The 14744-nt window shown below is 33.4% G+C and overlaps 1 protein-coding gene across 1 annotated transcript in view; it reads right to left on the reverse strand.

Moving 5' to 3' along the window:
• Positions 1-2628: 2628 nt before the first annotated feature.
• LOC108775184 (netrin receptor DCC) overlaps positions 2629-14744 on the reverse strand; it is a 32408-nt gene continuing 20292 nt past the window's right edge. Inside the window, exons 3-6 of the mRNA XM_018541471.1 lie at positions 11390-11600; positions 8374-8501; positions 5259-5427; positions 2629-2976 (exon numbers count right to left, since the gene is read on the reverse strand). Coding sequence (XP_018396973.1) covers positions 2867-2976; positions 5259-5427; positions 8374-8501; positions 11390-11600 — 618 coding nt within the window. The 3' untranslated portion in view covers positions 2629-2866. The remainder of the gene's footprint in view (positions 2977-5258; positions 5428-8373; positions 8502-11389; positions 11601-14744) is intronic.

Below are 14744 nucleotides of genomic sequence, written 5' to 3' on the forward strand. Positions count from 1 at the left end.
ATAAACATGAAAACGCGATCGGTGAGTGAAGCGATCCTTCAATATTTAAAGGTGCGTGTTTTTAGTTGAAACAGGTATTATAATATTATTTAGTATTAGAATATATTAAAGTAAATGGAATTTTTTTTATTGTGCATATCCATTAAGAAAACTTCAATAGATATATACAGTCTAAAAAATATCTGTGTGAATTTAACATTATGTGATGTCTATGTATATCATTTTTACAAGAGTTGAAAAATAACGCATTCTTGTAACGTCGTTACCATTATCGTTATCTTCTTCTATCTCTATAACGGTAACAAAAAAACGTTATATTTTTACAGTAATGAATTCAGATGTTACTTTTATCGGTTTTTTTATCTCTTATTTTTATATTTATTCAATGGATTATATTTTATTTTATTGCAACGTTCTCTACATAACTATATTAATAGTTAAAAACAACGTTTAATAAAAATTTTTAATAAAATATACGTCTGTAAATTACAATCTATATTTCTGAAGATAAAACATATTTAAAAAGTTAAAAGTGAAGATATTACCATAAAGAATTATAAAACACTTGTTAGATAAGTTTAACATAAAGAAAAGCTAACTAGTGATTAGCGCTTTTAAATTTTTTTGATAACTCTACAGACCAGAAAAGAAATTCCGTGTTTGGTGATTTTTTCGAATAGGCTTTAGTTTTCAAGTTTTTAAATTTTGAAAATTGGCGCTTAAAACAACCTATACAATAGGGATCCTTGTTTATCTTGTAGGTTAAACAAATACACATATTGTATAGATTGCGGACTAATAATAAACGCACGGTGTAAACGTAGTCTATGTCCCGAGTTTACGCGAGCCGGTTATTTGCGAGCTCTCGAGATTATCGGCTATTCATATTTTGTTCTGTGGGTATCGCACACTTCAGCTTCTTTACTACTGCACTATATCTGCATTTCGAACTCGCATCCTTTGATTTCCAACGCAAACATTTAATCATTTGAGCCAATCGTACTGTGACTTGTGAAGCATATCAATCTACGGTGCCCAAAGCGCGGCCAATTTTCAAAATATAAAAGCTCGAAAATTAAAGCCTATTCGAAAAAATCACCGAACATGGAATTTCTTTTCTATGTAATGTTACCAAAAATTTGACATCGAAATACAAGGATACCACTTCAGAGGTTCTCCTTGTAAGTTTAATTTTGATTGTTATATTTAGTATTGTGATTATCAACTAATGTAATTTTTAAATGTAACTTACTTTAACATTACAAAGAAATAATAAAAGAGTAACAAATCGAATAATAAAAGATTAAAAAAAGAGTAACTTTCTATGTAACAGTAAGGGTAGTGCGTTACTTTTTAAAATTAGTAAGGAGTAATGGTATATCGAAAAAAATGGTCTGGTTGGATTAAATAATAACTCTGATGGAAAACGGAAGAATCAAAATGTTCTAGTTAAATCTATTAGAATTCTAGTTAAGATAATTAGACAATTTTGATTAATATAATTATTGTAAAATAAAAATAATAAGTCTAGTAGATTTTATCAGAAATGTTGTAACACAATTAGAATTTCGGTTATCTCAACTAGAATTCTAATAAATTTAAATAGCAAATTCTGATTCGTCCTTTCTCAATCAGACATTTTTCTTAGTGTAACAAGTTATTTTTTTTATATAAAAAGTAATGATAACATGTTATTTTTATGAAATAACATTTTCAACTCTAATTCTCATCGTGTTGATATTAATAATGACTAGCATGATGTATTAGATTTAACATCATATATTTCAATCCACATCATGATGATGTCGAGATATTCCAATATATCAAGAGAATTATACACATATAGTGTTAAATTCATATCGTTATTTTTTAGAGAGTTTTAAAATTTAAATGACTTTGTCGAAATTGATAAAAGAGATAGTTTAAAGTGGTGAAAAGAAGTTGCAGAAGACCTTCGTTTTCTGATTAATCGAGGGCACTACCGCGCGATTGAACGCGAAATTTACGCGTCCGTATTTTTTTACAGTAAATTTAGCACCACGCCGTAATTAACGAGCGTGAGATAACGCTGTGTAATTAATGTTGTCATTAGTGAGGCGATGTCCGCGCGTGTTGGCATCTCTTCTTTCCGCGTCTCCGAGGAAAAGCGCATGTCTTGAAGAGATGTGCTGGTTGCTCTATTGGATATAGTGATGTAAACTTTCTCTCGAAAACATAACGAACTAAACTTCCTTGGTCGCGGTGATTGACGGAGTACTTTTGCGAGGAATTTGCAACACGATGCATAATCTTGTCAACAACGGTCTTACATCTATACTTTCCAAGTGAACACCAGAAAATCTACTTACTAAGCAAATTTACATACAAATATCGTAATACGAAAAATAAAAAGTTTGAACATTATTATCGGAAAGTCTAAATTAACACAAAGTCATTATTTGCTTTAGCAAATTGGTTCAAAATTAGCCTCACTTTGGTAGAAGTTTATGACGGCTCGATAGCCTGACGAACCCCAAGAACCAGATGATCCAGATAAAGACAATTGTTTTATTGATATGTACATACAATAAATTTATTTACAAATAATACAATAAATTTTGACGTCGTAAGTTATTTGTTCTTGATGATATATGTTAACAAAATACTACGCTCTTACCGATTATTGTGCCGTGCTGATATTTGAAAATCCTTTTGGTCACGGAAGTTCGTTTTTGTCTTTTCTTTTAAATGTAAACGGTAATGTTCGGTTTTACCCTGCACAAATATTATCCAAGAAACGTTAACGACGTTAAATAGGCAAACCGCGATTCTCAGCAATCGCGCTTCTCGTGTGTGTCTGGGTAAGTGTGTTTCCGTACTTCTCGCCTTATATAAACATTATATTAGCTATTACTAAAATTATAAAACAAATCGGCCGTGTCTTGCTGTACGAGGAGCTTCCGCTTTCCCCGTGATGCATCGCGGCTGGATGTTCCTCTGTAACAGAAATTTTCATCGATTCGATACGGTAATCTACGAACGGATTATAAACGGATTATATACGTTTTAATACGATTTTGTCATGTGTACTATAAAAAAAATATACATAATCCATATTATTCACATCGGTGCTCAGTTTTTAAATTAGGATAAATTAAGTAGATAGAACATAGGATTATATTCCGTATAAAATATACGAAATAAAAAGAGATACACCTTATAGAAGTTATTATTTTACACTTTATCTAATTTCATTTGCATATTATTTTGAAGATTCGTGAAAATGGACTCTACGCGTATTGTCACAATCTTGCAATATTATTATATAATAAAACTTAAGTAGTTGTCCCTGTTTCTCTGTGTCCCAGAAATTAGTAAATACCAACTCAATCGAAAACCGATACAGATTCCTCGCAAGTCTGAAACTAATAATGCACCGGACGTTTAATCAGTTTAGACGACAAGCTAAATTGAAATTGCCGATACAAAACGAATTTAAACGTTTTCTGGTAAATTACATATAGGAGCAGCAAAAAGAGCAAGATATTAACAAATGAACATTAACTTTGGCTTTTGTACGTACATCGCGTGCTCATCGGTTTGTTCTACTTTTTCCACAGGAACAAAAATGTTGTTACACACAAAAATATTCCTATAGAAATGCGTCGTGTTGAAATTTGTAAAAAAACTGTGCATGACGTATGCAAGAGCAGTATTGCAGATAAATGATGCTAACGCATACATGATGACGATAACATATCTTCCTTTTGTGTAGATATCGATACACATGGATGGACCGTTTCATCCGGCCAAACTGTCAGCTGTTGTTCTAGACAACACGCTTCAAATTTGTAATTTGATATATTGGTTTTGTCTGATTATGCATCAATTCGTTCATCATATGTTATGAGTAAAAAAAAACAATTACAGATTTTTTCATAATTGGTAAATATGTTTCAAGATATTTTCGTACACGTCAATAATTCAATCAATCAAATGATTTTTACAAAGAATGTAAATAATGCAGCGGAAAACTTGCATTTGAAAGATTTTCATTAAAAATATCGAATCATGACATAATTTGAAAAAGTTAAACCGTTTGTTATGTACAATATTATTGAAAATTTTTATTCTTCTTGACCTTTGATTTCATTCAATTGATTTGATCTATACTTTGCCTAAGATCCTTAAATATCTATTGCCAAAAAGACAGTTTGAAAAGGTTAAACCGTTTCTGAGAAACCTTATACATTAATAATCGAACGGATAAATAAACAAATGGACGGATGGATCAATACAGCGAAATTATAAAGTAAGTAGTTTGCTGTGTTGCACTATTTAATAATCAAGATAAAAAAATTTCTTAATATCTGCTTAATTTCCTCACATCTACGTTACAAATTTTGTTAAAGTATTTTTTTCAAGTATCTTAAAATTGTTTAAACAAAGTAATGAATTTGATCATGGATAAAGATGTAATAATATGTAAAGACAACGAAAAAATTTACACAAACTTACGTGCACATGGTAAGCTTTAAATTTGATTGCTTCAGCATGAGAGGCAAAACTCGTAAATTCCACCGGCTTCAAAAATATATCGAGTTACGAAAAAAAGCTCCTTCTTTTAGAACGGACGATACAATCCGCTTTCGTTTGATTTTATTTTGCTCGTAACTGGACGCATTCGGAAATTGCGTGAGATTTCGCGTGAAAATCAGGCTTTGTCATTGCTTTGTCATCGCGAATCGACGCATCGAGAGCGCGTTGCGTTCGACGAGAGAAAGGGAGACGAAAAAAAACAAGATTTTGAAATCCGCTGCATTTTGCAACGCATGTATGAGAGATCTATCCGCGGTGTTCCGCGCCCGAGCAATCGACTGGCCGTAACCATCGATTTCAAGCTTAACGCGCGACTTGCCAGATAGATTCGGAGTTTGCAATATTTACAGAAAAGTCAATCAACGTTACTTTCGCGCAGCTCTCCACGAGTTCTCTCGTCGCGAGATGCGGCGGGCACTATTTCTGTCGATTCATTGTAATTGTGGTAAAGCCGCTTGAAGCTCGAATTTTTTTCCAGTTTTCCGGTAAACCGCGAAATCTTGATCAAAAATTAAAAAAAAATTTTGCGTTGACGAGGATCATGAAAAATTGAAAAAGAAATGGGTGGCAAAATACAAGTGAAATAAAGATTCGTCAAAACAATTATTTTATAACGCGATTCATAATGTATGAAAATAGATTTATAATATATATCTACAGAGTAGGACATTTCAACTCACCGTTTACAACGTGCACCTTTATGCTGCTAGGATTCGCGTTGCTCGGTTCGCACCGATAGATCCCGGAGTCGCCCGGCATAGCTTTCTGAATCATCAAACGACTCGTTGTTTCGGGCCCCTTTTCCGTGACAAGACTGATTCCGCCACGTGGCGAATCAAAATTGATAACCTGGATATAATTATAATAAACTTGAATTTTTTTATTAAACGATGAAATTATATGCACGATGTATTCGCAATTAATTGAAAACAGAATATATACATATATATATATATATATATATATATATATATATATATATATATACCAATAACGAAAGGACATCAAATTAACATACGTAATATAATCGAATGCTCGCAATAATAACAATATTATTCAATGCAAAATGATTATGTGATTAAATTAATAATAAAGAAGAATTAATTAATTAGAAAATATATAAATAGTTTACTTATATATATTATAAATATACATAAATGTGTATTTTATTTCCCTCCACCCCCTTTTCTCTGTTTCTTCTTCTCCTCCCTTCTCTCTATCTCTATCTATTTGTCTGTCTGTCTGTCTGTCTCACCATTTATTTATAATACTTTATAAAGATTTTCAGGGTTAGAAATGTTACTTCATAAAAGTAACGGTTGTTATCAAAAGAAGTAATAAAATGTGATATATATATAACGTGTTACTTCCTTTGAAGATTTCTAATTACATACACTATACAACTACATCTCATATATATTTTTCTTTTTATAACTTTACTTTTACTTATTTCTCACTTTAAAAAACTTCTGTTCTGTATCTTGTCATGATGTTACTAATTTATCATAACTATGTAAGTATTATGCTTGGGCGTCGAGTGGCTTATCGCTCGGTTCGATCGACTCGTGATCTGTAGATCCGAGTTTAATTCCACTTGCGATTTTTCGCGTGTAAGCATTCGAAAATGACTCCATCTGATGATTAAGAGATCTATGCGCCGTTCCAGCCTTAAACTGCAAGTCGCTTCTAAGGAGGATTGGACGTAAGGTTTAACAACCTTATTTCGTAAAATAAGACGTTAGGGGCTCCGCAGAATAAAAGAAACAGGGAACAGAGAACAGAGAATAAGAATTTCAACCTATCAGAAATCATATACTGTGGAATAAACAGTGTGTATGCCATAGTACATGATTTCTGATAGGTTGAAATTCTTATTCTCTGTTCCTTTTATTCTGCGGAGCTCCTTATACGGAACCACATGGAAGCCTCCGAGCTCACCCCGAGCTGTAGCGCCGAGTGAAATGGAATGGAGGTATTATGTTTAGTACTTGAGAAGACATATGATCTCTTCAGAACGCATAATAAATAAAGATTCTGTTCTCTCTCTTTATCTCTCTATTTTTTCCCTGAATTAAACTCCCTTCATTAAAAAGCCTTCTTTAAATTACTGATATACATATAAATTTATGAGAAATTAAATTAATAGCTGAAGCTTTCTCTATGTCATGATTATATATATCGGAACTGAGATAGTATCTATCCGAACGTTACACTATTGAAAGTTTCTAAGGGCTCGTGCTCCATGACATAATGATAGGCTTTGGGAAACTAATAATACCGGTCTAATAATACCGGAAATAAAGGCTAACTCTTTTGTGATTTGCATCCTCTAATATCGAACATGTAGACGCGACGCCGTATGCATTTTATCCGCAATCGTTCTTTCGAAGACGCCGCGCGCGCCTGTTTTCTTACATTTTTCTGGAATCCTCGCTTTTCCCGACAACGCAATGACGCCCCTTTGGCGGAAGATAAAAGATACCTCCCCATGAGGTACAAGACAAAGAATAGCAGGAAACGCGCGTATATACGTTTCTTTCGTATTCTCTTTGAGAATAAACACGCGTAACGGCACGCCCCTGTATAGAATGGAAAACTATCCTTCGCCTTTCCTCTTTCGCTTTTCTTCCAGTGCTTTTCATTTCTCTTATCTTTGAGAAAAAAAAGTTAACTCGTCCCATATCTCATACGATGGCAGAATCGTTTCGCCGTGTGTAATGTATGTATCGCTTTACAGAATAAATGATTATCCGCGAATCGAAAACCACGAAGGATTAATCGGAAAATAATTTCCTTGGCTGCCGCGTACGGCTGTGCCAGCGACCAGTCTTCTATTTCGCGTTTCACTTTGATCAACGTGCGCGATAGTACCTTGCGAAAATTGTGTTACCTGCTGTTTTATTCTAGTAAAAGCACGTAGCCGAGTGAGTGCAGCGCGTATCTCCAGCGACCGATGGCATACCGATGTATCGGCAATCAGCCGAGAAATTACTGTCTACCCCTCCTTTTTTATCGATAGTTTGCTAGTTTTTACTACAAATCATGCGTACACATATGAGCGTCTCATTAACGCGCGCAGAATAATTTCCGCTCGGCCGATACCAAACGTGGAATTACAAATATCGGCCCACAGAGGAGAATTTAAAATTATCTCGTCATCGTGAATAAAACGCGGACGCGCGACGCCGCGAATGTTACGTATTTTACGTCGCGTAAAATTATTCTAAAGAGTTCGTCAATATTAATGGGTTCCGTGGTGTAATGTGCTCTTTGTGCCCCGTGAAATGCGCGTTTACAATAACTTTTGTTGCACAAAGTGGTATTAAAAGCACAAAATGTATTTTCCCATCGCGAAGAAAATACGCACCGACAGACCATATTAATCATGTATGTCTATTGTTGCCCGACGCGGCAAAGAGCGTCGTTATGCAACTCGTCGCGAGATAAATTACGGACAGGAAAATCGCAGATGGAACATCGAGTCACGGTTAGAAATTCCGGTCCGCAAGACTATTGTGCGAAAATTATAAAACTGTAATCCGTAATTACAGAAACACATGTTATTGAACTTATTACTCGTTTATTTTATACAAGATGAGTAAAGCAAAATATACTTAAAATTAAATCGCGAGCCCAATTTTTTAAAATTAAAACTTTAATTAAATCTTATTATAAAAAAGTTTTATCACAAATTTTAAACGAATTCAAAACTCAAAATTGTTACAAAGATTTTTTGCTCCTACGGACTATTATCTTTCATTAATTTATTTGCGAAAGTAAATAAATAACACTCACTTCCGTGTTATGACTCCAGGTCATCGTAGGAGGTGGTTCGGGAGCGTATTTTACGACGCACGTCAAATTGATGGTGCTGCCCTTATTGACGAAGAGGTCCGGCGCTCCGATTATAACAGTTACCGGTTCTGAAACAAAGAAGGACGAAACGATTTTAGTGGTATAGTCCGTAGTATAAAATGACCAACTTCTTAAAAAAACAAAGAAGGGGAAATTTAAAAAATTCAATATTAATTGTTATATTATCATATTATTGTATTTTTAAATAACACTTATAATATACATAACGTCACATGAGATCACAACAAAGTTACATCAAGTCACGAGATCACTTTTTATTTTTTTAAATTATAATTTTATTGAATGCATTTTATAAATAATATCCAGATTTTTAAATAAAAGATTATAAAATTCTTTGCATATTAATTAAAAGTTATATTTCACATTCTTATTATTTTTACTTATTTTACATTCATTAATTTCACACTTAAAAGAGGGACAATTTACAATGTCCTTAACTTGAGACAAAATGTGGGACACGTCGTAAAGTCGCAATTTAGAACTATTCTGCCTAATTTGACAGTTGCAATTTAGAACTATTCTGCCTAATTTGAACAGTTGATCACTCATCTGTAGCTATTTGATGATCGTGCGAATGGATCACTTAAGTAATACGATGATTTTTATCGTATAATTTTATTATATTCAATATTTTTATCGCTGAACCCTCAACTGATGTACCGTGGAGTGAACTTTTAGGTCAAGTCGTGTTGAAGATCCTCTCAACCTTCGAAGTATCTGGTGGTCATTAACGATATATCTTCAAGGATATAAGATATCTCATATCACTCTCTTTACTTGAATATATAAATGCGTGAAGTTCAGAACGCACCCTATATATATTCTTTTATATTTATCTGTCAAGGTCAGAAAATCACGAATTTATAGCAAAAATTTAATGCAAAATGTATATTTTTTAAATGTTAAATAATTTAAAGATGGAATCACACGTGCTCGTTTTCTTGTAATAATATGCATGCATGCAGTCATGCCTGCTCTGATGCATGCTAGAATACGTTCATGCATTGAGCGGTGCATCCATGATTTCTGTACACGATTTTTATGCATGATTTCAAGTTTGTTTCCTTGCATGCACCAATCAGAAGATTGAAAATGGTCACGTAATCGGGCAGACATCATCTTCAGAATAGAAACAATTGTGCTAATTTCGTAGCTATCTGTCAAACGTCAGATTTTCAGCTAAAAAATGTACTTTTTGTACTTCATTATTTACGTTTTAGAGCTTCATTGCGTAAATGCTTATTGTGATTTGGATTTTCAATAGTATATAATGTAGGTTCGTTTTATAACAATCTGACACACACATTCGCGCGGACTGCTCTTCGGAATTATGTGGTTCATATATATCGTAACAGAGCGGTATGTATACCGGTTTACACTGGCTCTACACCGTCCTTTTGAGATCGTGTAGCAAAATCCCACTTCGTGCATAAAATTTGCCCTACACTATAGCTACGGAAACACGAATTACACTGAATGAGTTTGCATCACCAAAGAAACGCGCTGCACTGTCCTAATGTTGCACTGGTGGGCGATAGTGCAGCCAAGAGAAAACGCTAAGAAAACTCTCTGCCCCCTTTTCTTATCGAGTCACTGAATAAGATCTATGGATATATCTGATTCTGTCGGAGCTCGGAGCTGGATGGAATTGAGAGACGGTAGCAACAATCGCGTATTTTTATACGGATTGTTACTCCCGCTCATTCTGTTCCGTCTCGGTTCGGTCGCGTTCGGCAGTCGACGATTCTCGCGGAGGGGGACGTCCATCGTCCATCGGCCGTGCTCGGTCGTATCGGCGGTTGCTACTATTGGCGATGGTTATTCTCGGATTGCGAAAAAAAGTGCAGATATCTTACGCTCTTAACGGCCGGTATCTGATCGGAACGATGCACTGCGGGGGCATCGTTACAGTTTTTATACTCCTTTATTAATACTATTATTTGGTCTTTATTCCATGACATTTATTAGCTTGAAATCTGACGTTTGACAGATAGCTACGAAATTAGCAATTGTTTCTATTCGAAAGATGCTGTCGATCGTTTGCCCGATTACGTGATCATTTTCAATCTCTTGATTGATGCATGCAAGGAAACAAGCTTGAAATCATGCATAAAAATTATTTACAGAAATCATGGATGTCAGTATGCATCACTCAATGCATGAACGTATTCTAGTGTGCATTAGAGCAGGCATAACTGCATGTATGCATATCATTCAAGAAACGAGCATCGTGTGATCCTATCTTAAGTGTGGAAATTGATTAAAGAAATTTTTAATGTACAAGTTGAAACATATCGCTTTTCAATTGAATTTTTACGTACGGATAATCGGAGATAAAGGATTTTAATTCCAGATACACACACATTTAACTCTTATGAAAGATACAAAAAAATTTCAATTTTATAGATATACATATTGAAAATATTATACATATTATTATACATATTATATTGAAAATCGCAAGCGTTACCGAATTTATGAACGGCAGTATGCTTTCTACAATTCAAGATTAATTATGAATGGAAATTCCTCTTCTGCATGTAGCTGTTAATTAAACGATGGTTATATTATACACAAGCTGACTATAGAAGGTACGGCTTTGCACTTTCTTCAACTAGTGGAAAACTTTTAAAGTTATATTGCATCCAGTGGAATGTTTGAGTCAAACTCATGATGTTACTAGGAAATTTATATCGCTTCAAATAAATACGTTTCTCAATGAAAGTAAAGTACGACTTCGAAGTTTCATCACCAAAGTGAAAACTTGAAGGAAATTAGAAATTCAAAAGTTTTGTAAATGAGATCGTTAGCGGATATAATGTTGACATGATATCTGTATTGGATATAGGTAGTCAGTCACTTCTCGGATTTCATTTCTTTTCGTACTTCCGAGAAATGAAAACTTAATGTAATATAAAGTTAATTATTCGCTCACCGACTATCGTTAAATACACAGGGTGGCCGATGGGCGGGGTTGTAGATATTTGGCACTCATAAATCCCGGAATCCTTACGCTGAGGATATCGTATCCTCAAGGTCCAGTCCTCTGTATGAGGAGAGTGTAGTGCCTCGAAACGTTGATCACTGGTATAGGTATAACGACCAACTGTTAACAAATGTATATCCCGGTGCCTCACCCAGGAAACCTGCAAAAAAGATATCATATGTCATTCTTAGTACACTACTATGTTTCTATAGATACATGAAAAAAAGTTTTATTTGCAGAATTATTCTGCTCTCTAAATTTCTTGGAGTAAAATCTTACTCCTAAAAAGTTAAAATACTGCATGCGACTATATTGAATAAAAGTGAAAAATTTGCACTCTTAAATACGAGAGGCAAATTTTGACTTACGTGGACAAACAGTGGACAAACCAATGTAATAATGATATTACCAATATTCGCATTTACAGATTCCAACTTTACAGAGCTGCTTTATGAAGTTGGCACCCCTAAATGCGAATATTGGTAAAATCATTATTGCATTCGTTTGTCCACTGTTTGTCCACCCGTTATTTTCGTTTGTCCACCCTATGTTTATTATATTTTTTGTAATAGTGTAAAATAATCACTTGGGGGTGTTACAATTTTTTTTTGGGCATAACTTTTTTTAGGAGGGTGGATCAATGAAAATAACGGATGGACAAACGTGGACAAACAGTGGACAAACGAATGTAATAATGATATTACCAATATTCGCATTTACAGATTCCAACTTTATAGAACTGCTTTGTGAAGTTGGCACCTTAAATGCGAATATTGGTAAAATCATTATTGCATTCGTTTGTCCACTGTTTGTCCACGTTTGTCCACCCGTTATTTTCATTTGTCCACCCTCCAAAAAAAAGTTATGCATAAAAAAAATTGTAACACCCCCAAGTGATTATTTTACATTATTACGAAAAATATAATAAAAATAGGGTGGACAAATGAAAATAATGGGTGGACAATCACGTGCGCGTTGTGGACAAACGATACCCGTACATAATTATGAAAAATTATCACTTGGGGATGTTACAATTTTTTTTTGTGTATAACCTTTTTTTGCGGGGTGGACCAAAGAAAATAACGGGTGGACAAACGTGGACAAACAGTGGACAAACGAATGCAATAATGATATTACCAATATTCGCATTTAGGGGTGCCAACTTCACAGAGCGCTACGCGCGCGATTCTTTTTTTTTCGAACGACCATATAATTTTCTCTTACAAAATTTACACCAAAGCATAGTCGATTAAGCTTTAAATTATAATTACATTTCTTTGCGTCTTATTAAATTCGTTATATTCGGAAAATCTTATTGATTTCCGCAACATTTCCGTCTGCCATATTGAATTTAAAAATTTGGAACACGGAATCAAAATCAGCGTTCGCGGTAACCCCCATTTACCTAATTTCGCTGAAATTTTTAAATTATTATGTATTTCGCAACACTTTCGTCCGCCATTTTGGATTAACCATTTGGAATTTCCTAATTTTGATCACGGATTCGAAATCAGCGTCCGCGTAAGCCCCCTTAATCCAAATTTCGCCGAAATCGGAAAACCTTTAAGATTTTCGCATATTGTCCGTCCGCCATATTAGATAAGTCTTTTTTAATTATCATAATTTTTACCATGTTTTTAAAAGAGTTTCCCCGAAAATTCCTTGTTACCAAAATTCACCATTTTCGGATTACTTTAACTGCCTCAACGAATAGAGGCTTCAAAAAAACGTCTACACGCCTTTTTTAAGATATGATGATTATTAAAAAATGATTATTAAGCGCATATGGCATTAAAAGTCATAGAGAACTCTTCGTATCGTCAAAAAGAAGCAGAAATTATCATCAGAACTATTGTATCTAAAAATTAATTTTTCAAAAATTTTTAATTTTTTTTTTAATATTCGAAACTTTTTTTTACATATCAGGAACTCTAGGCAATCGCAAATTGAAGCTATTAAGCCGCTCAGAACTATTCCACCTCGAAATTCGATAAAAAGTTAGCACCCAAAAAATGTAAAAAAAATGTTTATTGAGCGGAACTCTTGTTATTAACTATAGGGAACTCTTCGTCTCGTTAAAAAGAAGTGGGAACTCTAATCAGAATTCCTGAGTACTATAGTTGGAGTGCTAACTTAACATACCCAAAATTATTTTTAATTAAACCGATGCTGTTAAAGGATTCCAGTTTGCTCACTATTACTATCTTTTATTATAATATCGGAAACGGGAAAATAGACAATACAAATTTTTGCAGATATATTAATATAGAAATATATTTTAATAAAACAATAATTATAAATGATAGAATCTTATATAATTGATAGAATCAATTTTAAAATATACCGAAAATTCTTCTTTTGTTTCATTAATTAATGAATAATTGCATATATACTTGAAAATAAATTAGTAATTAAAAACAAAATGAGCTATGTTTACAGCTACGTCAAATTATCAAATTAATAATATATAGAAACAAATATGATTTAATATCAATTTCTCTCTGAAACAAGAAAATAATTTTCACATATACGATGTGTTTTATATGTAAGTCTATCGATTGAAAATGTTATTAAAATTTTATTAAAAATAATTTTAAACATAATTTGCAAAAATTTTTATTCTGTACTTTCTTATTTCTGATGTCACAATTTGAATACAACAGTGAATAGCAGCCTTAATATAACAATTTTTTCGTATACAATTGATAGCGATACAAGTTGTTGTCTTCATAAACAGTTCAACTATGATAATGAGATGTTTAAGATATATTTATACATGAATGCAACTTAAAAAATATAATATAAAAGTATAGAGGGAAAACTTATTAATCTTGTAATATGGCGTATCGAAATGCACGAATTTTATGTTATCGAGGATCAAAGCAAGTGATGCATGTATATAGGCCACGGCCATGTGAGGAAATAATGTACCTGTGTACATGCCATAGATGGACTGTCAATATCAGGCGCGTTACTGCTCTATGATATATTTATCTATTCTACAGCGTTGCCTGCGGTTTGCATAATACATTGCTTAATGAATAAATCGAGAGCTTATTTATTTGTTTAATATCGTTGCTACTGTTGAATTTTTATTATCTAAACCTGCAATAATGTATCGCAGCCTGAAAGGAATAAGTGAAATTTAACCAAATCTCTATAGAGATTACAATTTAAGTGCACGTAAATCTCATCAGAGTTCCAATTTTCTCAACAATATATATTAATTCTATCGCATTGACATGCAAAAAAACGTGAACTAATAATAGATGCAAAAAAGAATTTCATCGACTGCATTCTCCGG

The sequence above is a fragment of the Cyphomyrmex costatus genome, unplaced genomic scaffold (assembly GCF_001594065.2).
Source record: "Cyphomyrmex costatus isolate MS0001 unplaced genomic scaffold, Ccosl1.0 scaffold29, whole genome shotgun sequence".
NCBI classification, from domain to species: domain Eukaryota; kingdom Metazoa; phylum Arthropoda; class Insecta; order Hymenoptera; family Formicidae; genus Cyphomyrmex; species Cyphomyrmex costatus.